At 36.4% G+C, this 26427-nt stretch overlaps 1 protein-coding gene across 1 annotated transcript in view; it reads right to left on the reverse strand.

The window, feature by feature from the left end:
• The window catches only part of LOC124366920 (tyrosine-protein kinase CSK-like), a 102081-nt gene that overhangs the window by 23821 nt on the left and 51833 nt on the right, over positions 1 to 26427 (reverse strand). The window contains 2 exon segments of the mRNA XM_046823523.1: positions 17111 to 17137; positions 20949 to 21007. Of these exon segments, the coding sequence (XP_046679479.1) occupies positions 17111 to 17130 (20 nt within the window). The 5' untranslated portion in view covers positions 17131 to 17137; positions 20949 to 21007.

Below are 26427 nucleotides of genomic sequence, written 5' to 3' on the forward strand. Positions count from 1 at the left end.
TACTTAAAGGCAACATTTAATTGCAACTTATTATTTTACGGTACTGCTTCATAACCAAGTTATGAATTTTTGTTGTTTTGGGAGACTTCTCAAATTAATTTTGCTTTATAACACTTGATGGCTGAAATTTTTATAAAAAATGCTAATGCTTTTTAGAGTTAAGCTGATTGCAGCCATACAAATTTCACTATAACTTACCTAAAACAGGAAGGAAATAGGAGGAATATAAGGAAGGGGACTTGTTCCCACAATAACCCCACAGCAAAGTGGATATTTCCATGTTTACTGGTGGGAACGTTATTTGTTACACAACCACTCTGTGCAAAGATGACACAATCGAAAAGACCACAAAGCGTGATAATAAGTTGATAACCACCGCATTTCCCCGACCTTGACCATGGATGTTTTCAGCTTCGACTACGATCTATCAGGTTCACTCAAGTTGTTGTGCAAAATCAAACTTTAAAAAATACAATCTTTAATTAAAAATCAATTCTAAAATTACTCAAGAAATCCAACTAAATACACACTGAGAGTCTCTAAGTTAGGCACAATTGGAAAAGTTAACAAATCGTATTTGCCAAAGTAATCCGGCTTGCAAAGCCAGTGATTGGAACACCTGGTAATTGGAAGGGTTAGGGACCAACGTAATACGACCTGAAAAGCAAACATGGATAACAAAGTTACAGGGGATAGCACTCACAACTCTGATAAGCCCGATAATTTGATAAGCCTTATGATCACAGATGACCTGACTGAATCAATAATCAGCGTTATGTACAGAGATTTTGTGACAAAGCCTTGTTTAGCTCTTCCCAATTTTTGAAGAGTTCAATTTGTCCACTAGCTTGAGCATTTAGGAATCAATAATCAGTGTTATGTACAGAGATTTTGTGACAAAGCCTTGTTTAGTTCTTCCCAATTTTTGAAGAGTTCAATTTGTCCACTAGCTTGAGCATTTAGGAATCAATAATCAGCGTTATGTACAGAGATTTTGTGACAAAGCCTTGATTAGCTCTTGCCCAATTTTTGAAGAGTTCAATTTGTCCACTAGCTTGAGCATTTAGGAATCAATAATCAGTGTTATGTACAGAGATTTTGTGACAAAGCCTTGTTTAGCTCTTCCCAATTTTTGAAGAGTTCAATTTGTCCACTAGCTTGAGCACTTAGGAATCAATAATCAGCGTTATGTACAGAGATTTTTTGACAAAGCCTTGATTAGCTTTGCCCAATTATTGAAGAGTTCAATTTGTCCACTAGCTTGAGCATTTAGGAATCAATAATCAGCGTTATGTACAGAGATTTTGTGCCAAATCCTTGTTTAGCTTTTCCCAATTATTGAAGAGTTAAATTTGTCAACTACCTTGACTGTTTAAAATTTTTTATTAAAATCAATATTTTTATCAGATTTTAATTTTATATTTGTAATCTGGGCGTATCTAGTGAATCTCTTCGTGAACTAGTCTCAAATTTAATTCTTGCAACGTGAATTTTTTGTCTATTTAAGTTAACAGTTTTGCTACTTATTTTGCAACAGTAAGAACCCAAGGTTTAAACTATACCATACAATTTGGCCCATTTGTAATGTGATCTAAAGTAGATTTAGCTTGTATTCATTTAAAAATATCACACATAAGTAAGTGATTTGTATTGCTGTAATATTATTTATTTAAATCAATCTATTTTTGATTTGAATCAAAGTTTAGTTTTTTGTTTGCCACAATTTACTTAGCAATGATTAGGAAAGAGAAACAAGAACCAAACAATGACAAATACTTAAATCAATAGTTTAGGTTAATTTAATTATTAACTCTACGATTTATTTTTTTATTACCTTACTGTTAAAACAATTTTTCAAATAAGAAGCTTATTATTTTATACTAACAACTGTCAAATAAGCTAACTTAAAACTCCTTCTATACACCTAATAACTGTCTAAATCTTGAAAAAATGCAAAAAAAACAGGATAGAAAGTAAGCAAATATGTAAACTTCACATAAAGAAATTTTTAAAAATAAAGCAAGCATATCAAACAGTTTTATAGCATTAATGTTTTTGATAGTCATTTACTACAACAACCAAGAATTGTAAGTAAACTATATTTTGAAAAAGTAAATTTAGATTTATATTCTCTTAGAAAACTGGCATTATTATTCATGAAGCAACAAAATAAAAGCGGATTTAATCACTCATACCTCCAACCACATATTTAATACGTGGAATTATTATTTGCATGGTGCTACATGAAATAGAGCATTTAATAAGATATTTAAGGTAGCCTACCATAAAGGGCATGTAGCTTAGGTCAAAAGTAAATGTTGATTATTGTAAATTTATACAGGTATGTCTTTAAGCTGAATTTTTATGTACAGTTAATATAAATCACGTTATTCTTGTAGTGTATATACTGTAAGTTCATTTAAAATTTGTATCCATTCAAAATCAAACTTCTAAAGATCTACGGGTAACAATACCTTAAGCGACGGCGAATCATCGTTCCAGAGACACTACAATAAGCACTCAGAGCTTCACTGAGAGCAGACTCATGTAGGAAAGCAATAGGGCCGTTAAAAGAGAAAGCACCCAACTACATCACCTGCCGCCCAGCCAGCCGACTGCAAGTTTTACTACGCATTTACTTCTCCTGAACACACTAATGTACTAATTAAAGAGAGGTAACTGATGGGAAATCGGTGGAGACGACAGGTACGTTGCACTGTAATGAAGTCGCAAGTGTGAGCCTAACCAATCAGCAATAAGTGGTGGGGTCACATCACATCAAGTTGCTAGTCATACACAATGAGCACTTAACCGTGGCTACGGCCTACAAATTACTGAACATCTCTCTTGATGGTTTGTAACTAACAAGTGATGGCTGAACGCTTGCCATGAGGTTTTGCACGAGTTAATCGCTGGCTTTCATTAAATCAAATCTTTAACTTTAACGATTTATAGCTTATATTCATCGATCTACACCCAGTTGGTGTTAGCGGACTGGATTCATTCTAAAAAGGTAGTGGCAATAGCTTTTTCATATATATATATATATATATATATATATATATATATATATATATATATATATATATAATATATTATAGCAGCTTTTTCCTTACGGGTGTGTACAGTGGACACTATACATAACTTTTATCAAACAATTCTCTTTAAACCATATTTAAACCATGTTTCAATTACAAAAATGAAAACACATTCACAAACATTTGCCATACACACTGTCAATTCCTACTACAAATTGGGTAATTCCTAATATTTTATAAAGTGTGGTGATGAGATATATTATTATCCTGACATTATGTCTACTGTTTTTCAAATGTGAAGTATTCCATACTGGTATCCCATGGTAACATTTGAGCCTGGCCCACTATTATTATCCAGTTATAGTTCTTGAGCTGTACAGTATGCCACAGTATTAATATCTGGTGCAGTAACGGGTACAACACAGTGTCTACAAAATAAAACGATGGTTATTTGATTTTATTAATGGTTCTCACTTTATCTATTCAACTGCATAAAAACATTCAGATAAAATACATCCTTTAATCACCCATCCACGGAATATGACAAAAACGCGCAGATAGAACGCTATAGTTATAGTACGCAAAGACTACATGCTAACTGAGGGACTCAACACTAGAATTTGAATACAATGGTCGATTTGTCCTTGACAATGTTTATCTGACATGTGGACAGACTGTTCCTTTGGATTCCACCACCAAAACACAAGTGTGCTGCTCAAATACTGTCTTTACACTTCCACGGTTAAAAAGAATGTTAATTTATTGAAATAAATCAAAAATGAGAAGTAACTAGATGCTTATGAAACAGTTTTTATGACAAACCGAACCAATAATTAATAAACTTGGGGCCTTTCCTAAATTCACCATTAGGCCTATTGTTTTTGATCTATTTAATGAAATATGACTTTGAACTAAAATGTCATATTTAAAAAATACATCCTTTATTTTGGTCATTTTACTTTCTTTGTGATTGTATATTACATTATTGAAAAGGAATATTTTATTTATACTGAAGGCTGTAAGTGATTGTTGATTAAAAAAGTCTTGTTTTCTGAGCAATAATTAAAACGATACTTAATTCCCTTCTCTGCAAAGAAGAATTTTAATTATTTAATTATCCATTGTTGCAAGCCCACAAATTATTCTAGGACAAGTTTTTATCGGGTTTTGTGAAATTAAACAGGTTTTAAAGACATTAACCGCGTTTGATAGCCTGTACATTTAACTTATTTTCTGGAATATATCACTATCATTACCAACAAGCCAGACTTATTTTTCTAATTTATTTACAAAACTAATGAACAATACAAACTAAAGCATTGGGATTTAATTCTTAAAAACTACAACAGCAGCACTAACGATTCTGGATAGATTGAAACCAACAAGAACACAGGATAGTATCTCATTAACAAAGTACACTGGTTTGTTACCTACCTCCTCATAAACCTGGGAAGTAACAATAAAACCACACTAATGAGGTGGCTATTGATTTTGTTTTCTTCTTAATGACATTTCTTCATCGACAATTGAACAGTCAGTATGTCCAATGAGCGGTTTAATCACCAATTACAAACATTAATGGGTGGGAAATGACTTTCATTGGAGAGTAAAAATAGGTATGGCTTGTTGAATATTTTATTGGTTTAATCGATTTGACTGACAATGCACATAAAATAGGCAAAAGATACAAGGTTTTGGCTGCATTATATAGCATAATAGACCAACGGTCTTTAAATTATCATTCCTGAAACTTTGTGAAGTGATTAGTATCAATTCCGAAGTAAATGCATACAAGTATACAATATCCCAATTCAAGATTAGGATTCTCAATTCAAGTGTTTTCACAACTGTACCACACCTACCAAGCATAATTTTGTTTACATTTCAATAGATTACGTTTTTAATACATAATTATATAGGAATTTGAAATTCTGTTGAAGTCAGATAAGAACCAATCTATAAATATCATTAATTTGTGGAGTCGCCTGATGATGAAACCTTTGGTTTACGAAACGCCTCATCAAAAAAATGCCAAATTGGAAAGTTTTGTTTTATTAACATTTAATACTATTTAAAGTTTTTTTTCCAACTGCTCCAAGAGTCTTCAATATAAATATCATACTTTGGTATAACCTACCAATAACTTCTTGAAATTGATCTTTTGAACTAAATAGCTGTTATATAGGATCCACACCTCTTGCGTCTATTCAGCTTTCCAATTCTCGCCAATTGAAACACCCAGCACAGACAAAACAGTTGAAGTTTTTCTCACTCAACGTGCATTCAACTGCAGGCAGTGCTCTGCTATTAGACACCAAGGCCACTGCTGAAGGGAAGGAAGCAGCATATTAGCGTATGATGGCTTGTCTTGGGAGAGGACACTAAGCTCAATTGGACATTGTGTGCACACGCGCAGACTTCCCACATTACCACGTGTGGAAAACGATTGTGTGTCAGTGAAACGGAGTTCCATGAAACAATAATACAGGATGTAAACCCATTCGTAGAATATAAATACAGTGAGAGCCATCAAACACTCTCGTTGCTTTAGAATGGCAATTGGAAGGTGATCAACTCAATGGTTAAAGCACAAAATGCATCAAGGAGGCTTCGACGAATATACACGGATGTTGTTAACCACTGAGCCAAAGTTCAAGAAACGTTAACCTATTTAGATTATCCTCCTCGGGCCGACCCAAATAAATCTGTCGCCAACAGAACGTCCACTGATAGAGAAAACAGAGGGCTTTTGATGGCATCTGGAGATTAATGGGGCAAAGGAACATCTGCGGTTTAAAGAGACTGATGTTCTACTCATGGCTTACTCACTGTCCTACTCGGTTCACTGCCAGGACAAAAATGATACCATCTTGAGTATAAATCTAATCCGAGATTTCTCAATACGAATAGTTTAAAGCCACATAAATGTCCACAAATCCAGTAATCTATTAAGCTGTGACGAAAACCTGAAATAATTAGTCCTCAAAAATACTCCTACAGAATGTTTTAGAGGAAGAAATTATAAAGTACACTCCTATTTTCAATAAGCAATACAGTATTTTTTTAAATTGTGCAGATGATAATTTCAGATTACGATTCAAAATTTAAACAACAAGGAAAGGAGTTCTCTTTATATTTTTTGGATTTCTCTATCTTACTGGATCATTCAAGTCATACTGATGCGTGAATAAAACAAGAGGAAAGGTTAATTGAATTCCAAAAACAAATTATCGTCACTAAGTAAATATTGATTTTTCCATTCGCGCGCAGCACATTCTTAAGACATTTATTATGTATTAAATTAAAAAAATAAACTAGCCATAGAAAATATTAAAGACTCTTAGCGCTAATACTTCTCCTAACTATTGGTATTTATCTTTTTCAATTACCTTGGAATCCGAAAACCCAAAATATTTTGAAATAAAAAAAAAACATTTACTTGTAACACCTTCATCCAATATTGGATATTATGGAAATGAATTACTAACCATTTACTGTCATAAACAGAATGTGAGAAACGAGAAAAATACCAAATACTGTATTTGGGTGTACACACATAACAGTGAATTTTGTAATGAAAGAATGTGAGTCATATATTACACTCGTAATTGACATTCTTAACGTGTTAATATACTTGTTTTGCTATTAAATTTGAAATAAACTAATAAAGAGTTACAGTAAAAGCCCGCTAATTCGGCACTTTTCGGGGAATCGAAGTGTTCCGGATTATTGAAAATTCCGGATTACCGAGCGTCATATGAAAATGCTGGAAAATTCGGTTTTTAACCGCTAAAAATCGTATCACACTAAAGTAAAAAGGAGTGAAATCAAGTGATATTAACTCAGAAAAGCTGAAAACCCAGCCAAAAATACTTTATATCTTTAAAAAATAGTGGCTGGGTTTTTCAGTCCCAAAGAGATAATGTACAGTAGCTTGATTTTACTTTTTCTACATTAGCGATGATAGCGGGCTAAAAATCGTCGTCTAAGTTTCAGAGTGTGGCTTTAAAAAAAAATAACTCTTTACGTGTAAAACAATTAAAGAATTACTAAGGAGATAAATAAAATTAAACAAATATTAGTTTGAACACAAAAATGAACATTTAATGCCTAGAAAAAACATTTCTAAACTTAGGTTAAACTTAGATGTAGGCTATAACTAGTGCGTACATTATGTAATAAATATTATGGTAAACGTAATTTTTTTGTACAGTATTTTATTTGAAAAAAAGACCCAATGTCTGTTTGTTTTTTTTTTTATCATGTTTCTTCTTTAAAAAGTCATTTCTCAGAACATATAAATTTACAAGCTCTGAAGCATTGTAGGAGCTGCTGCGTTCGGTAAAAATCGTATATAAACGTGTCGATAGTGGCACTTGCTTCACTCCACGTAGGCACGGGTGTTGGATCATCATCTGCTCCCTCTTCATCATCTGATTCGGACTCCACAGGATGAGGCTCTGACTGAGGTCCAAGTACACTTTTGATGAGCAGTTCATCCGTAATTTCTTCTTCAACTGGCTTCGTCGCAATCAATGTGTATCCACTCCAAGATTTCTTCTTGTGGCACTTTCCTTATTTCGTCTTGGGAACTGTGGGCCACCTAAGTCCAGTATTGCTTCATTGTCGACCTGAAAACAGCAATGTCCTCTTCTTGGTAGGCAGCTGGCCATAGTTTTCGCCAAGATTTCTGTAGAGTGGTGGGCTTGACCTTTTTCCATGCCAAGGCGATTCCGAAAATTGCATCTTTTATGTTGAATTTTTTCTGAAAATTCAACCACCATACACTCTGAGTTTATCAGGCCTTGAAGAAAGGACGCTCTGTAAAAACATTTAAAGTTCTGAATCACTCCTGAATCCATTGGCTGAATCAAGGACGTGACATTTGCCGGGAGGTATGCAGTAAAAAATATTTCCCGATATCAACTCAGACGCTGCAGGGTGAGCTCCTGCAATTGTCTAGGATGAGCACAACCTTGCTGTCTTCAGGTAAGCCACGGTTTTTCAGATTGCCTTTAACAGATGGGACGAAGTGGTGGAAAAAACCAATTTCTAAATAAATCGGAGTTCATCCACGCATTGGATTGAGCATCGTATATTACGGGTAGGTGGGTAATTGCCTTTTAGAGGTCTTGGCTTTTTTGCTTTTTCCGATGACGAAAGGCGTCAACATGTGGTCCCCTGAGGCTGTCCCCTGTTTTTTTTAAAGCCTTTGGCACATTTCTCATCCCCTGCTGCCAAAGTCGAATTAGGCAAACAACGCCAAAGTAGGCCAGTTTCATCAGCGTTGTAAATCCGGCATGCTGACAAATCGTAGTCTTCAACTAGATTTTCAAATTCAGCTTTATATTCTTCAGCCGCATTTTGGTCGGCTGATTTGAGCTCCCCAGCTACATCAAGCTTCCGTATTCCGTGTCGATTTTTAAATCGGTGCAGCCAACCATCAGAAAAGGCACATTCTTTCTCATCTATTTTTTAATTCCTCACGGAAACTGTTTAGCTTTTTCCATGATCATGGGCCCAGTCACAGGCTTCCCTTCAGACCGCTTAGCGCTAAACCATTTGAATAAAATTTCGTCAAGGTCGTCAAGTTTTAGGTTTTTTTAAAGTTTGTCGAGACTGCATGTCTTTGACATTTGTAGTTTGAGACTTAAATTTAAGTAAACTTTTCTTTATTCTTCTTGATGTCATACATTGTTGATGAACCAATGTTGAATTCTTACATTAGCTTCATTATACTCTCACCTTTTTCTACACGTCTTATAATTTCTAGCTTTTGTTGAATGGTAAGTGTGACATGCTTACGTTTATTCCAACTTTGCTGGTGGATGAGCCGGGCTTGGAAAACATAGGGCACAACTTTGAGAAAGTTAAAAACACAATATTAAACGAGCACAACACTCACGACTGCAACTCGAGTACGAACTGACACGCTAGACGCTAGACAAACACGTAACGGCGGACACTCAGAAAGTGGCCCTGAAACCCCCCTCACACACAGCTGCTGCGTCACATACGATCCCTTCCGACTGAGCACAAACCTTTCCGAGCGCTCTTGCGAACTGTACGTTTCAGAGTGCGGTTAAAAATATCTCATTTACGCGATTTTTTTTAAGACGGTGCCGGATGAATGAAAAGTGCCGAACCATTGGATACCGGATTAGCGGGCTTTTACTGTATCTAGATATAAAATGGCAGTCTTGGTGAAAGTGGAACTGGGTGATTCCTCCACCGAGAACATTCCATATTCATGAGAAACTTCTGTTGGCACTAATTCGTGCGCCAAGGCTCAAACTCTGCCGTCACGATAACATTGTTGTTCAAAGTAAGGGTGACATTCGAGCCGAGTCAGTGAGTGAGTCAGTGATGCATGTCGTGAGTCACAAGGGCGCAGGTGTTCGGCCCATTGCACATTGCACCTGCCGGTGAAGCCTTTGCACGACTTGACCACTCCTCTGACCTTCAAAAACCGAGTAGGCCTCTCCTGTACCACGTGACTAAGGCTATAGACCGTTCTATCCACCTGGAACATCGTGGGCTTATTGTTCATTCGGCTACACACATCAAACTATCCACATATAAATCGACAATATTTATTTAAAAATGTCATTTTATTAAAAATTTAAATGGAGAACATCAGCTGAAGACTGCTGTCCATTCTTACAAGACAGACCTATAATTGCATCCAATACTCCAGTCTTAGGTCAAGACAATCCACGAATGCAGTGGTCTTAACCATTAACAATCCGTAACAAATTTCCCTCATACAATCTAGATATAACAGATTCCCCTCATACAATCCATAACAGATTTGCCTCACATAGTCCACAACAGATTTCCCTCACACAGTTCACAACAGATTTCCCTCATAACAATCCATAACAGATTTCCCCTCATAACAATCCATAACAGATTTCCCTCACACAGTCCACAACAGATTTCCCTCACATAGTCCACAACAGATTTCCCTCATAACAATCCATAACAAATTTCCCTCATACAATCTATAACAGATTTCCCTCATACAATCCATTACAGATTTCCCTCACACAGTTCACAACAGATTTCCCTCACACAGTCCACAACAGATTTCCCTCACACAATCCACAACAGATTTTCCTCATAACAATCCATAACAGATTTCCTCATGCAATCCATAACAGATTCCCCTCATAACAATCCATAACAGATTTCCTCATGCAATCCATTACAGATTTCACTCAAATGGAAAACTATGGTACGATACACATCACTGCAAACGGTTGTTTTATTGTTTTATGCATTTAGGCCTGAGATGTATTAGGCCAATGGTGTAGTGTAGCGGGTACATCGGCTATCGCAAGATAACCACCAGATCAAGCAATGTCGAGCGTGGCTGCTGCTTAGATGGGTGACCGCTGAGCGATCATTTCTTTGCAAAAGCAGCCCGACTGCCCAGCCATTGGTGGTGGGTTCGGCAGTCACCTTTAGGCCTTCGATTCCCAGGTTATGTGTTAGAGAGGGCTTCTTAGCCCTAACTTCGCTTGTTATAATAAGACATATTTGTCTTTATATTACTTAAACAAGCATGAGTACAGAAGATTAAATTCTAGCGGCAACAGTAGCATTAAAAAGTATCAAGTACATGCTGTCATGCTTCTCCCATCACAATCCTTGAATATTGTTTTTTTGAGAATGAATAATATTGGCAATGGATACAAAGAGTAGTATTCAATTATATTGGTAACAAAGCAGTGTAATATACTGTTTTAATAACATTTTGTTTGTACAATGAACAGTTTTTATTGTTTGTGAGTGATTATTTGAATTAAGATTTGAAAGTTACGGATGACATAAATAAAATAAAATTGAACTACTTAAGTGAAACTCTTCAGTATTCTTACGAAATACGCTAGACTTCTGGATATATTGATGTAGAAAGCAAAATGGAACTTGGATCATTAAAATCCCCAAGAAATCATTGAAAATTTGTATTGTCCAAAGTTTTGAACTGTACAGATTTCCCGAAATATATAGGTATGTCAAGGTAGGAACGGGTAAAAACGTTCGAATTATCAAAACTTTCGAAATAAAATGTTCGAATCATCCAAGTCCGACTCTACTTCAAACCAGAGAATTAGGAACAAATTTCCCAGGGTACGTGTGGCACAACCAATTTTCCATTACTTATGACCTCTCGAGCTTCAAATACCTACACTTATTTCCTTATTACTGACCTCACCAAATTCCAATGTAAAAAAAAGAAAACGTTTTCTTTTAAATTAATCTCGAGTTATATTTCTTCCCGGTTTCATATGGCAAAAAAAAGAATCATTCGAATTTCCATTACGTTTTTTCGTATTTTTCAACACATACAATGCTTCAATATTCGAAGTTTATGACACACACTCAAAGCTCATAATTCCAGTGTTTGCTCACGCACAGTTTTATCTGCTATCATAAAATCTGCTCCGAACAGTGCATTGTTGTTCCACCATTAATGGTTCTCTACACTCAGCCGGAGTAGGTTCCAAACAACAAACTCTAAACATTCTCTAACATCTGTCAAAATGTTGGATCGCTTCAGATTTTATTCAATTAAATTCCACTTAGCCAACAGGAAATACAGTTTGAATAATGCGTAATGCACAAACCATTCAGTAGTTCAATAGTTCAGAAGAGGCACTGTCCTAGTTAATGCTAAATTGGATTCACTTTGAAAATTGTCTATATCAAAAATTGAATTTTGGAACATCCTAAAAAAACTATTTTAGTGCTAAAATCCTAGCTTAATTCGTGCACATTAACCAGGAGCATATAAATCCACGATTACTACGCAATATTTTCAAGTCTGAATCAGTAGGTCTATGGTACTAGAAGAACAGATGGATACCTTTTCCAAATATACAAATCATAGCCTACAAAAGGCAATTGTTATATATTGTAATTAAAGTATTATTTTTAAAGAATTAATAAAAACATCAATGTTTTACAACCTCCAGTACTTTGGAACTAGTTATTTTATAGTGAATCACTTTCCAAGTCTAAGACACACCTAGACTGATTTTTATTAATCTAACGAATAATTCTATAAACGTGTAATCGATTTAGTAACTAAAATTATAATAAAATAAGGCAAAGGATAGTAAAAAGAGACTAAGAACTCAAAGTGCACGGACTTCATTATAATAGAAATTTTGTTGCTAAATTAAATATGACGAAAATAATAGTTTATATTAACTATGAAAACACGTTTAAAACGAAATAAGTAACATTAAAACATATAAATGAAGCTAACTTTAATCGAATATTATTATAAAATATTTAACAAACATTACAATACCAAATATCCATCATCAAAATATTGGAAACACATTTCGTGTAAGGTCATGGCCAGTGTATACTTGCAAGAATAAGCCTGTACGAAATATGTTATTTAATTTTACATTTATATTTATAACAATAAATCGCACAAAGTGTATGCTGTAAAATAATTAGAATATTATTAATTTTAGTAAATAAAGAATCACGGAGTATTGGAAAAAGTTTAAATGAAGCACTAGTAAACGAAATTCCAAATTTCCATTAATAAAATTAATTTTCGAAATATATATATATATATATATATATATATATATATATATATATTTACTAGCGCTTCATTAATTTTAGTGTTTATTATATTTAAATGTAACCCTTTCCGCACATAATGTTTATAATTTCGGAAAATGTGCTGAGGCTAAAAATTGAGTTCAGTTCAGATACATGTATGGCCTACCAGTGTAACGATTATTGACGAGTTATCCGCAAATATTCGACCACAGCGGACACAGACACCTGCAGACAACACAGGATCGTGACATAACTGCGGCCGAGGCCTGACACGCTCTGGATAGCGACAACACAGGCCGGGTTGGCCAAGTGTCCTTGTCTCAGTTACAATACAACTGGGACAGTCCCAGTTAGCCATCTTCCTGTCCTCATACTGCACTGCCATTGCCTACCTTTCTCCTCCTACTCGTTACCGGCCATATATTGTACAGGGGAATACGCCGGACTATCCAGTCGTTGGTGTGGAATTCAAAGATTGAAACAACCGAAACCGTAATGTTCGAGATTCCATTGTCCTATTCGATTATTTACAATCTATGTATGATTTTGATAAAATTATTATCTCTTATGATGCAACTAAATTTAATAGGCCCATTGAAGACTATGGCTGAAGAGGGTAAGGTCACTCATGGCTCAATGCCCTCAGACCTGTTTGTGGGCTCAATCTCTTGGAATCTTATTCGAATGTTAACATATAGAGATTACGGACTCTGAACTTCTTCACCTGAAATTACCCTTGCCCAACAGAGCAGACACTATTACTTGGTGGCTCTGCTGATCTCTGTGGTGCATCTAAGATTTTCGGATAGAAGAAGGCGACCAACTAACCAGTAAAGCAGAGAGAAAGTAAAGATAGAACTTCCCTAGTGTAGATATCCTCTCCTAGCCTGGCTGTCATTGTTAGTACTGCCACGTAAGGCAGTATTCAGAGGCAAGTTACAATTATTCAGTGGAATGTCTCCTAGTCTAACTGGCATTGTTAGTGTTGCCATGTAGTGCAGTTTCCAGAAGTAAAGATAGAACTTCCCTAGTGTAGATATCCTCTCCTAGCCTGGCTGTCATTGTTTGTACTGCCACTTAAGGCAGTATTCAGAGGCAAGTTACAATTCTTCAGTGGAATGTCTCCTAGTCTAACTGGCATTGTTAGTGTTGCCATGTAGTGCAGTTTCCAGAAGTAAAGATAGAACTTCCCTAGTGTAGATATCCTCTCCTAGCCTGGCTGTCATTGTTAGTACTGCCACGTAAGGCAGTATTCAGAGGCAAGTTACAATTCTTTAGTGGAATGTCTCCTAGTCTAACTGGCATTGTTAGTGTTGCCATGTAGTGCAGTTTCCAGAAGTAAAGATAGAACTTCCCTAGTGTAGATATCCTCTCCTAGCCTGGCTGTCATTGTTTGTACTGCCACGTAAGGCAGTATTCAGAGGCAAGTTACAATTCTTTAGTGGAATGTCTCCTAGTCTAACTGGCATTGTTAGTGTTGCCATGTAGTGCAGTTTCCAGAAGTAAAGATAGAACTATCCTGTAGTGCCTGGCTGTCATTGTTTGTACTGGTCAGAGGCAAGTTAGTGTGCAAGTGTTGCATGTAGTGCAGTTTCCAGAAGTAAAGATACAACTATCCTGGTGTGGACTTGATTTGATTTTACTGGCATCCCTAAAAGAGTTGCCAAGTGGTGGAATCTCCAGAGGTAAAGCTAGAACCGCCCTGTTGTAGACCTGATTTGATTCTACTGACATACCTGTAGAGCTACCCAAGTGTTGCAACATCTCCAGAGGTAATGGTAACTGCCCTGGTGTGGACTTTAATTTTATTTTACTGACATCGGTACAGCGTTGCCAAGTAGTGCAATCTCCAGAGGTAAAGCTAGAACCGCCCTGTTGTAGACCTGATTTGATTCTACTGACATACCTGTAGAGCTACCCAAGTGTTGCAATCTCCAGAGGTAATGGTAACTGCCCTGGTGTGGACTTAATTTTATTTTACTGACATCGGTACAGCGTTGCCAAGTAGTGCAATCTCCAGTGGTAATGGTAACTGCCCTGGTGTGGACCTTAATTTTATTTTACTGACATCGGTACAGCGTTGCCAAGTAGTGCAATCTCCAGAGGTAAAGCTAGAACTGCCCTGTTGTAGACCTGATTTGATTTTACTGACATACACTGCCAAAGTGCAATCTCCAGTGGTAAAGCAATGTTGTAACCTGACACTGACATCTACCAAGTCCAGAGGTAATGGTAACTGCCCTGGTGTGGACTTTAATTTATTTTACTGACATCGGTACAGCGTTGCCAAGTAGTGCAATCTCCAGAGGTAAAGCTAGAACCTGCCCTGTTGTAGACCTGATTTTTATTCTACTGACATACCTGTAGAGCTACCAAGTGTTGCAATCTCCAGAGGTAATGGTAACTGCCCTGGTGTGGACTTAATTTTATTTTACTGACATCGGTACAGCGTTGCCAAGTGGTGCAATCTCCAGTGGTAATGGTAACTGCCCTGGTGTGGACTTAATTTTATTTTACTGACATCGGTACAGCGTTTGCCAAGTAGTGCAATCTCCAGAGGTAAAGCTAGAACTGCCCTGTTGTAGACCTGATTTGATTTACTGCCATCGGTACAGAGTTGCCAAGTAGTGCAATCTCCAGAGGTAAAGCTAGAACCGCCCTGTTGTGAACCTGATTTTATTTTACTGCCATCGCTACAGAGTTGCCAAGTGGTGCAATCTCCAGAGGTAAAGCTAGAACTGCCCTGGTATGACAACCAAACAGAACGACAGCAGAGAGAAGGCAAGACCATAGAGTGCCGATACAGTGTTGTGGAGTGTAGGCGGGCAGACTGGAACCCCGGAGTCGGTGGAGACAGGAAACCGGAAGTGTGGCCAGAACCGTGACGGAATGCCGCCATTGTGGATTGTCAGGAGCTGCTGCTAACACCGGCTGCTACCGGATCGTGTGTAATGGGAATTGTGTCGCTTTTCCCGGCGAGAGGCACGGTGAAGGGCGAATGTGACAACTTGTTGAGCATTGACATTTACAGGTTTGTGGATTTGTTGAACACAGCGTGATTAAAATGTCTGCAATCCCAGCAAATTTAGAACTATTTATAGGTAAATACGACAGTCATTTTCGTAAATCCAAAATGTTTAAGAGCTTTGATCTCTATCCCTTCCCCAAAGATGAATATTCAGTTAGCTGATTTATCATAGTGATGTATCATGTAAGAGGGAATAAAAAGCTTTGAATTTTACCAAAAACAGAAGGTATAGGATATTATGTTTTAGATATCCAACAATAATCGAAACATTTCAATTTTTGATATAACAGACTTATGAGTCACAACAGGATTTTGGAATTTGCGATCGTTGATGTTGCACAAGTTATTTCACAACGTTTCGAGGATTGGAACTATCCTCTTCGTCAGGTGGGGAGAGCAGCTTTTGGGAATGTTTCTTTATGTATTAATACCTCCCCCCACCTGACGAAGAGGATAGACCACAATCCTCGAAACGTTGTGTTATACCTTTTGTAACATATAAAGATGGCTGATGGCAAATTTCCGAAGTCCTGTTATCCTTTAAAACCTTCCATCGTCAATAACAAACTTTAATCAAAGAATTACGAGTTATATTTAAACATTTTAATGCCCGGCGACTAGTGGATATGTTGAGAATGCATCGTATTTTTTAAGAGTTTATGAAAAGTATTATTTATGGTCTTCCAAAGTTAACTCTTGTATCGATTATTTCTTGTGGACAACTGTAGTGTTAAAACAGAATTTAAATACTACATTAAATAACTTAAACGTTAACAAAAACCATGATTATCGCGAATTTCAGTAAGAAAACATCAAATGAAGGATATTACACACAAGCAACAAAATAAGCAACACATTATACACAGAGCAATAAAGATAAAAATGAGTACAAAGTTACAGAAAAATGTTGAATGCACATGAAGGTAAGGGAAGATTGGTATAGTGTTAAGTAATCCTGAGTGAAATTAATACATGAAATCTATGCAATGGATGGCATAAACATACGAAAATAAATCTCAAACTAAATTTTAACCCATATACTCACACCAAAACAGATCAACGTTTTTAATCAATTTCAAGAAATTAAATTGACACCAAATATTTTATGCAGATCAGTAACGTTAGTTTAGTATGTTTTACATTTATCTCTAGGCGTAAAAGTATTATATATTTATTTCGGTCAAAGAATAAAAGTTTAATAAGGAAATTTTGCCATCAAACCATGTTTAAAGTACATTAAATTAATTTATCACACAAATACCTGAAATAGATTTCATGTTTTATAAATATTTTCTGTTCTAACACAATTCGCCAGCTAGAGTGCAAGCGGTGGAACGAGTAGAAGAGGAGGGAAGATACGCACAACACAAACACAACTCACGAACACAACACAGACACAACACACACGGGGAGACAAACGCAAGCAGGTTACGGGTTAATGAAAAACACTCACATCATTTTTTCACCCGGCATGATCAAACTGCATGAAATCAAAACAGTTATTAACAGAACCAATCATAACAAGCTTAGCAAATCGAAACAACTAAGTTAATACAATTAAAGCAGTTAAAAAACTACAAAATAAAAGCCGTAAAGTACACACGAACCATTAAATATAACCAATTATTAAAATTATATTTTACCTCAAGATAACATGTGTAATTGTGTGATTATATGTTTAAATTATGTTTTATTCGCAACAGTAATAATTATAGTACTACCAACTTGCAACTTATTATAATGTTTTAATGGAGTTTAAAATTACATTTAACTAAGAATTTAATAATTATTAATGCTAATAATATATAAATATACAAACATAATTATTAATATATTAATTTTTCATATTGCTAATCGATACACAAATAATAAAATAAACAAGACAAAGTTATGTATTTTCAGTTTCTTTTGACGATTTCTTAACTATTGTATTAAACAAATGTATGTATATTTAACTATATGGCATTGTTTCAGTTGACTGTCTACTACAACATTTAGTTGCATGAATTCAGATTTGATACGCTAAAGAGCACAAACACTTAAAAAACATGTTCCAAATTTTAAAACAAACAGTTTTTAAGGCATCTTAATTCTTTTTAAGTGGAAGGCCTTGCTGTCGTTTCAGAGCCACATCTAACTGTCAAGAGAGATGTAGATGAGGAAATTGTAAACAATTAACAGCAATCTGAGACAGTCCTGAAATTCTTATAATAAACAACTATATTCGAACAAATCAAAATAGAACCAAGTCCCTCTTCCCTGAGTCACCATCACCAATTTCACCACAAGACAAAGAAAACCAAGAATATTTACTGAAAGTCCCGTTATTTTCGGATCTCAGCTTGGGAATTTGCCTAATTGATGCAAACAAACACATTAGCGTTACAAAAATAGCGTCCGATCGAAACGAATAAACAAATTATTTGTTTGAATAAATCAATGGCAGGACAATTATAATGATTACTATGATTGAGCATTTCATACGACGTGATATAATTTCAGTTGGTATTATTCACTTCATGTCGTGTATATTGAGGATTTAATCTGTGTGATATAATTGTATTTGATATTCATGCTCAGTAATGTAATTTCAATTTAACATTGTTTCTATGTGTGTATATTAAATTTCGCATTGATTCTGCGTGATAATTTCAGTTTACCATTCGATCTACGTGATTAAAACGCTTTTGAAGTTCGAACAAATTTGAAGAGAAGCAGTGTTTCCGAAGAGAATGGTGACTTCAAAATAACAATTTCACTTTAAGTACCAAATTTTAAACCCACTAAACAAATCACCATTTATGACACTTAATTTACCACGATTGTTACTTGTAGGCTATTGTGGTTTAGACACAAACAAACCTAAAGTACTAGGCGACGACGCGGAAGAGGAAATAATAGAAACGGTACACTGACGGCCTTCACTACGACAATTATCTTGGGCAGGGAGACTCACTTAATGTGTTTGGAGAGATAAGGGGGAGGAAAATTGCGTAATGGGGGACGACCTCGTGGGCGTAGTAGTCTCTTCAGCGCTATTGACTGATTGATGTCGGTGGCGACATTTCCTCATCCTGCGTAACGTCAACTCATCTGTGTCAATCAAGTTATTCAATTCTGGTTGTGGTGGTAGATTTTGACGTGAATCTACATTATGTACCGGGAAGATTCTGGGGTGAGAGGGTCCATATGGAATATTCCCAGCCCTAATAAATAAACGCTCTCGTCTGGGGGGCTTTAAATTGGATTTTTCTTTTAAATTTAGGATTACAGTTATGCATTTTGGGACTATTTGGACTCAATTAAACTGATAAAATGGATTATTGAAGGCCCTTACTGAACGAAGTCTTTACAGGGCCAACTGTAAGGGCAACTTTGCCTCCCTTTTACCCTAGTCATACACACATATACACTTACATACTTATATATACATACATGCCGGGTGAGTGCGCTACCACTACACCACACAGAGCCCTTACTTTTTACGACTCAATTATTTTGTATTTGCACGTGCCTGTTACATATGTGATTAAATAACCAAACCAACATACGATCGAAAGACAAAACGACAATACCCGTAAATGTTTTTATGAATGGGAATAGCCTAATTTAATTTCAACAAACATTGAATCACAAAATGTACTTGCTCCCCCGCTAAGTGAGAGTTCCGGGTTCGAGTCCCGGCGGAGTAAGTACATTTTGTGACTGATTCAATGTTTATTGAAATTACACTCTTTTATACGTATACATACATATTCCATATATGTCCATTTATGGTAACCATCGTGGCAAAGAATATACGACGCCTTTCCAAGGGCAACTTTGCTGCTCTTAGACCTTTTTATTGCATACTCACTGGAGTCCTTCCTCATTGGACCTTGAGAATACCAGGTGTCAAGTTCTAGAACCGACAGATTGACCGACAGAGACAACCTATATAAGTAACCTGTATTCGTTAAATACAACCTTCGTAATACACATTTCATTCAAAAACACGAAATACAACGTTTTTGTATACATAATTTTATAAGAAATAAACATGTGTGAAATGGAATGAACAATGTTTTTCCGTTTTATATACCATTACGAAAACATCGTGGAATGCCAGGAATGCGTAAACCCAACAGTTTGTAAATGTATACTTGGCGATACTGCGTTTCTATTATTGGATCAAACGTCTTGGCCGCTCTATTAAAATTCAATCGAATTCCTCCCCACGCGCGGAAATATTTAGGAATAATAAGAGGGGGGAACGAGGTAAAACACATAACCGTAAATATAGAGAGCATGTGACGTTTTCTACAGTTACGATGATACAGTAGTGTATGCGAATTCTGCAAATACTGAAAACATCCTGTTACATTCATTGTCTGTATGCCCGAAGAGGGAATATTTAAAAAAGATTACACAAATAAATTGTTGGTTTTATATTACCTACATTAGCATAATTAGTTTTACAAATATGAGGCAATCACGCAAAACGTCGTTAGTGCATCGTACTTTAACTACTTTTTTTATTTTGTGATGAAGATTGTATGTCATAAAATTATACGAATTTAAAAGGAGTTATTAAATCTGATCCATACACACTGGGGAGATTACACGACTGTTACGGTTTAAGGCGACAAGGGTTGGTAATCCTTTTTTGTATTGCCCCTTACAACAACAAAGTTAACTTACAACAACGCTTTGTAATATGAAAGCTACACTAAGATCAACTTTCAGAATTCTGAACATTTTCGGAAGTATTGGGTCCTGGATAATACACACAAGTTTTTATATGTATTAAATACCTTAAGTTATATATAGAATTTTATTTCAAATTGAATTCGTATCAGTTAGATTATATTATTTTACTTTATCTCCACATTATTAGAAAGCAGCAAACTGTATAGGCGGATATAGTCCGTAAGAATTGTGCGGTTTAAAGTACATCATATTTTGAATACATCTAGGTAATAAAACAATATTAAAAATTCAATTAAATTCATATTTATTATTAGTGCATTTTCATCAGAAACCATAACGCAGAGAAGCATTAAATGACAATAAAAAATATTCTTACCTTTATATGCCTCTTAAGTAAGGCAAAGCAGAATATAATTACATGATTAGTTTTGAATGTTACAACTCCGGTCTTCCACCTATTAAAGACTTACTGTAAACTGTTTTATAAGTATGAAACTTTTCATACCAACTTTAACTATTAACCCACTTCCACTTCTGAGAACATTAACGAAATAAAAAAATAAATGATGATCGTGAAATGATAAATAAATGTCTTTACTTACCTAAAACAAAAATGCGAGGAGCGCACAGGTGGTGGGTAGAATCAGCTGTTCGCTTTTGTCTGAAACAAGAGGCTGGCGTTACTAACTACTGCATGGCACTGCAGACTGCAGAAGAGGTTAGTTACAGCTAGCTACAGGAGAGTAATTACTACAATATAGCAGCCAAGCTACCGCTAATTGGTTACAGTCCGGCGGTACAGACAACGGCTACACTCGCAGCTAGCTGCATCGTATACGCTGGTGTTCGGCAATCATCGGACATTTCCGGGCGTCCCACCATTGTAATGATTTACACCCGTTTTCACTTCTCCGCGATTGATTGATGGGAGTCGGGTAACTAACAATTCGCGAAAGGCTTGGAAATTTCAATCGGTTGAATCCACACAAACAATCGATTATTCGGTTACAACTATTACCAGCGTACAGTTAGATTGCATCGAGGTGTTTTTAGCAACCCAATTATAACATAGATTCCCTATATTTTATTCGCAAAACTGATTGAATTCGACATGAAACCTCGACATTTGAAGTTTCTGCGTTATTAGTCCCAACCAATGTTGAAATTGTGCTTAAAAATACAAATTCCAGATTCACAGGCAACCCACCATATTTTGAATAGCCTGACATAATTTTAAAATAAGTATCCCATAAAATCATACATCTTTGCGACATCTTTAATCGTAGTCAACGTGATATAAACTATGAGTACTTTGCTCCTCTGCCTCGACTCTAACAACTTGACAATGAACTGTTCCCCTAAATCGGACTTCTTTGAAGAAATGAGTATCATCCCTTTCAAGAGAAGGGTTCTTCAGTTTTGAATCGCGCGTGAATGAAGACCCCTCCATCATTGTGATTTTCTTTATTGTAATATCTGCCACTTGAGCTTATTGTGTTTCACGTTATTGTTGTTGTATTTAATATATTTATTGTTTGTTATATATTGTTGCAAAATGGTTGTACCTTTAATAAATAAATGTTTCTATGTAATTTAAATAAACAACACACGCCACATTAAGTAGATAGTGGCACAACCAACCAACAGGAGACATATAAATAAGATAACATTTCCCTAAGTTAAACACGATCTGAATGATACGTTCTTTATATACATTTCCGAAAAAGTCCAAGTCGCTCTGTTTCAATAATAATTCCATTCAACCGTTTTTATCTAACTCTCAACAAAATACGTGTTGGGCAGAAGTGGGCATATAAACGTGCAATTCCGTTGTCAAATACTGTAAACCCGCCAAGTTTTATTTAGTCTGACACCAGTGTGTTGTGACAGGTGTTCAGTGATAACGTCAGCCTATTGTATACATCGGCCTCGAATTTGGCTCGATTTGCGTACGGCATCACTGTGGTGAAAAGTTCTACCACGTTATTATCAAATCATTCAGCAATTTCGCTCATGACTTCATTTACGCTCCCTTAAAAAGCACAAATTCTGCTCGATTTCTACTTCAACGATTATGAAATTCTGTATAGAAGTCTAAGAACACTTCCCTTTTTACCCATACGTCCCAAGACCTCTGGCCACATACAAAGCCCTGATGGATTACACCTTTTAAAAAGGTTCGATGGGATTTAACCGGAACCAGGAACAACACTATTGGCGGCAAAATTTGGATATTTTTTCCTCTGAGCTTATTCACCAGATTTATCTTGTTGTCGCAAACGAAGTGGCAATACAAAATAATTTCATATACTATTATAATACAAGGAGCTGTTCTGCAGGCAATGTTAGATAACAAAGTGAACAGATCCGTTTTTAGGCACTCCTTAATTACCTTGCACCCAAGTATTTAACCTAATAATATAAGGCAAAAGAAATATATTTTGTAAAGTTTAAAAAATTAGGTGCTGACAACACGGTATGGAATATTTAAATAAGGTTAAACAGTTAATGTATCTTTTTTAAGTTCACACCATTAAGGTTCACAACCAGTCATATTATGTTAAAAAAACCTTTTAATGTTTGCAAATAGCATATAGGTACCTATTTTTTATATGAAGTTTTGATGAAAAAAAAAAACATTTCGAAGAGCGGTCCTTTTTGTTACCTGTATTTTTAGGTTCAAAATAATTCTGTATTTTTTGTTGTATATTACCTAAAAACTGGCCACATTACTACTACTGGTTATGTGGTCAGCCCATTTCCAAGTTTGTACATTGATATATCTCTGTACAGTGCTGTTGGAAATATATCATGTATTCAAATATGAAAAATAGACAGCCCCAAACGTACACCTGCCCTGACCAGACGTGCTCGATAATCAATGAGCAGCAGCAGGCTGGGCGAGCCCGGGTGTACAGCACATCACTGTAGGGCGGGGCGGGCCTGTAGTGAGTGACCGACGGAGCGAGTGCACAATGAATGCCTGTGATGGACCGGGCAGTCCGTAGCACTAGGAGATCAATTCACGGTCAGTGATAAAATCGGTACTTACGCTGCACGCGCTGTTATAGTGGTGGGGGAGGGGGAGGGCGTGAGAGTGGCGGTACAGGGGTAAAGTAATTGTGTCCACACCACCCTCACAGTCCGGGAGTCGGCTGACCGAACATGTAAAAGCGCGCAGGCGTGCCACTACACACGTACGTCACGTCGTAGTGGAGTAGTCGGGAATTTCCCAACCGGCGGGGAAATTTCGTGGGAAATACACACTCTCGCGTGCTGAAATAGTACTCTTACGCGTAAATATTATAAAAATTCCACCCTTTTTGTCATTTCATTTGTTGTAAAACTCTATACAGAGTTAGCATTCAAAGTGTGATCACATAAATTTGGGAACGTAATTTACACAAACTCTCGTTTATCCGACATTCCTCTATCCGAATTTCGTTTATCCGAAAATCTACAAAAAAGAACAAAAGGATTTTTACAGTGGTTTAGACGACATCCTGATTCACATTAGAACTCGCCGTAAGCAATTCGAGTGCGTTAATAACAAATATGTCCGGAATTTCTGAAACTAAAAACAACGCGTCAAAACGACGTGCCAGAGTACGTTCAATCGGAATTCCTGATTGTGTTTGTGTTTTCTAACCAAACAAAATATCTTTTAATATGTCTTGTCGAACAGAGAGATCATTGTATCGGACACTCCTCAAAATCATCGAAGCAATCAGAACACTTCTGTAAAAACCGGAAATAGCTTAATTGAGGCTATGGAAGCGATTGTGTTTACCATAATAATAAGAATCTATGTTAATTCCTTGTTTATTCGTTTTAACTATAGACATAATAGACTAATACTATGAAGAACTCTGCGGAACCTGCACGTACACGTCTATTTAGTGAATTATCTCATGGAGGAGCCGACAGAGCCGAACATGTTGCTGTCTGACCGGTTATATGATAACTCTTTGGTCCTAGGAATTCGAAACTTGGTACATAGATTTCTCTTGGACCAATAAAGAACTTTGTTTAGAGTCAAAATGTCAAAATTAAAGGTAAACGGTAAATTTACACTGGTCTTATGCGTAACGAATGTGAACCGCAGAATAAACATATTTGTAAAAAGAGTTATACATGGGCACGTGTAACTTACTCTTGTATGATCCACGACACTGTACCAGAAAAACTCGTGTAACAGTTGATTTACAGTCGGCTTGGGAGCGCTGGAACAACGCCACTGTGCGCCATTGCAGCGCCTTGAATTATGCACGGTTCTTTCTGCATTGTTCTGTAAAAGCTGTTACCGCATTTGCTGTTTACAAAGCATACTAAGTAATATTTTCCTGCACTTATTACAGTATCATAGCAATCGGGTCATGTCTTATTTTGAACCTGCTACATTTGGTGGCAATGGTATAATATTTACTTACTCTTTGTTTAAAGTCTGTTATTTACGATGGAAGGTTTGGAAAGATAACAGGATTTCGGACAGTTGCCATCCATCGTTAAAGTTATATAAAAGGTATAACACGACGTTTCGAGGATTGGAATCTTTCCTCTTCGTCAGGTGGGGGAGGTATCAATACATACAAAAACATTATTATTATTAAAACAATTATCCTCAGGAATTTATGTAGATCATTGTAAAATACTGCCAGAGTCAGGTACTGATTACGGCGTACTACGGCTTAATTTGGCCCCACCTTTCATATCGAATCATATTGTGGGGAGCATGTGCAAACAACTCTTTATATGAGTTTTCAAATTAAAAAAAAGCTATTCGCATTATCGCTAATTTGGACTTCAAAGAGTCGTGCACATGACAATGTTCGAAATTTTGCAACTGTTGACTTTGCAATGTCTCTACATTTTAGAAACAACCTTATATTGTTTTTCTAAATGTACCTGAACCAGAGGACGAGATAGAGGCAGAGATAAGTACCGTTAGGGAATGCACAATATTTTATGAACATTTACTTTCGCAGGCAGGTGTTCATTTTATAAACAGATTGCCAGACTCAATTAAACATGCCCCAACACACAAGGTGTTAAAAACTCGTATCAAACTCTGCCTGGCATTGCAGGCTGTTTACAGTGTTGATGAGTTTCTGGCATTCAACTGGGAGACCACCACGCGATGAGGAAACTGCCTCCAGCGCTGGAAGTGGGTGTAATTGGCATGAAATGAATGGAGTGTGAATGTTTTAGTGTTGAATATTTAAATGTGGCCTTGATGTGGGATGAATAAAAATTTAGATTTAATAATTGACGTTTGTAATGCAATGTGTATTGCTGACTGCAATTAAAAGATTTGATTTCTTTTGACATTATCGCACAAGTTCCGGATTAAGGAGCACTTAATTCGCACGTTTCTAGGTAACTACAATCATGCAATAGTTTTTGTGGTTTTATTTATTATTCATTGGTAGAAAATATGCATTTTGTAGAGACCGCTACATCCAGCCACAACTCAATAAATACGAGAACAATCAAATCAAATCCAGAACACTTTAACGCTTTATTAACACATTTGTAACATTGAAAATGTTATCAATAAAAGTGATTCGGATACAACCTCGACTAAGTCGGATTCAGCCTTAACAAGGGCAGACAGTACCCGCTTAACGCGACTGCGGTTCACTCCACGTTCCGCTGTTCCCCTCCTTGCCTACCATGGATATGCACCTCGACAGTAAATCTCCAGACACGCTACAACTATATTGCCTCTTATCGTTGTAGTTGCCACTCTCCTTTAATGAGTCCAGGTGATTCAGTTGTGACCCTGACAAACATCTCCGGTAGCCGCAGAGCGCGACTCAGTCCACGTTCCGCTGTTCCGCTCCGTGACCGCCAAGGTTATCCACCTTGACGACAGTCAATCCGCAGACGAAAAACCAACACCACATCACCACTCGCCACTGTACTACACACTTTGATTAATAAACCCATAAGATCGCTGCCCCGCTTTGATACTACCAAAGCAATGTCGCTACACATGACGCAAAATTGAAGCTACATTACTTCACGTCACTGTATTTGGCATTTCCATCTAGAATGTCTGGAAGGTGCCAGTGCCCTGAC

Source organism: Homalodisca vitripennis, chromosome 7, assembly GCF_021130785.1.
Source record: "Homalodisca vitripennis isolate AUS2020 chromosome 7, UT_GWSS_2.1, whole genome shotgun sequence".
Taxonomy (NCBI): Eukaryota; Metazoa; Arthropoda; class Insecta; order Hemiptera; family Cicadellidae; genus Homalodisca; species Homalodisca vitripennis.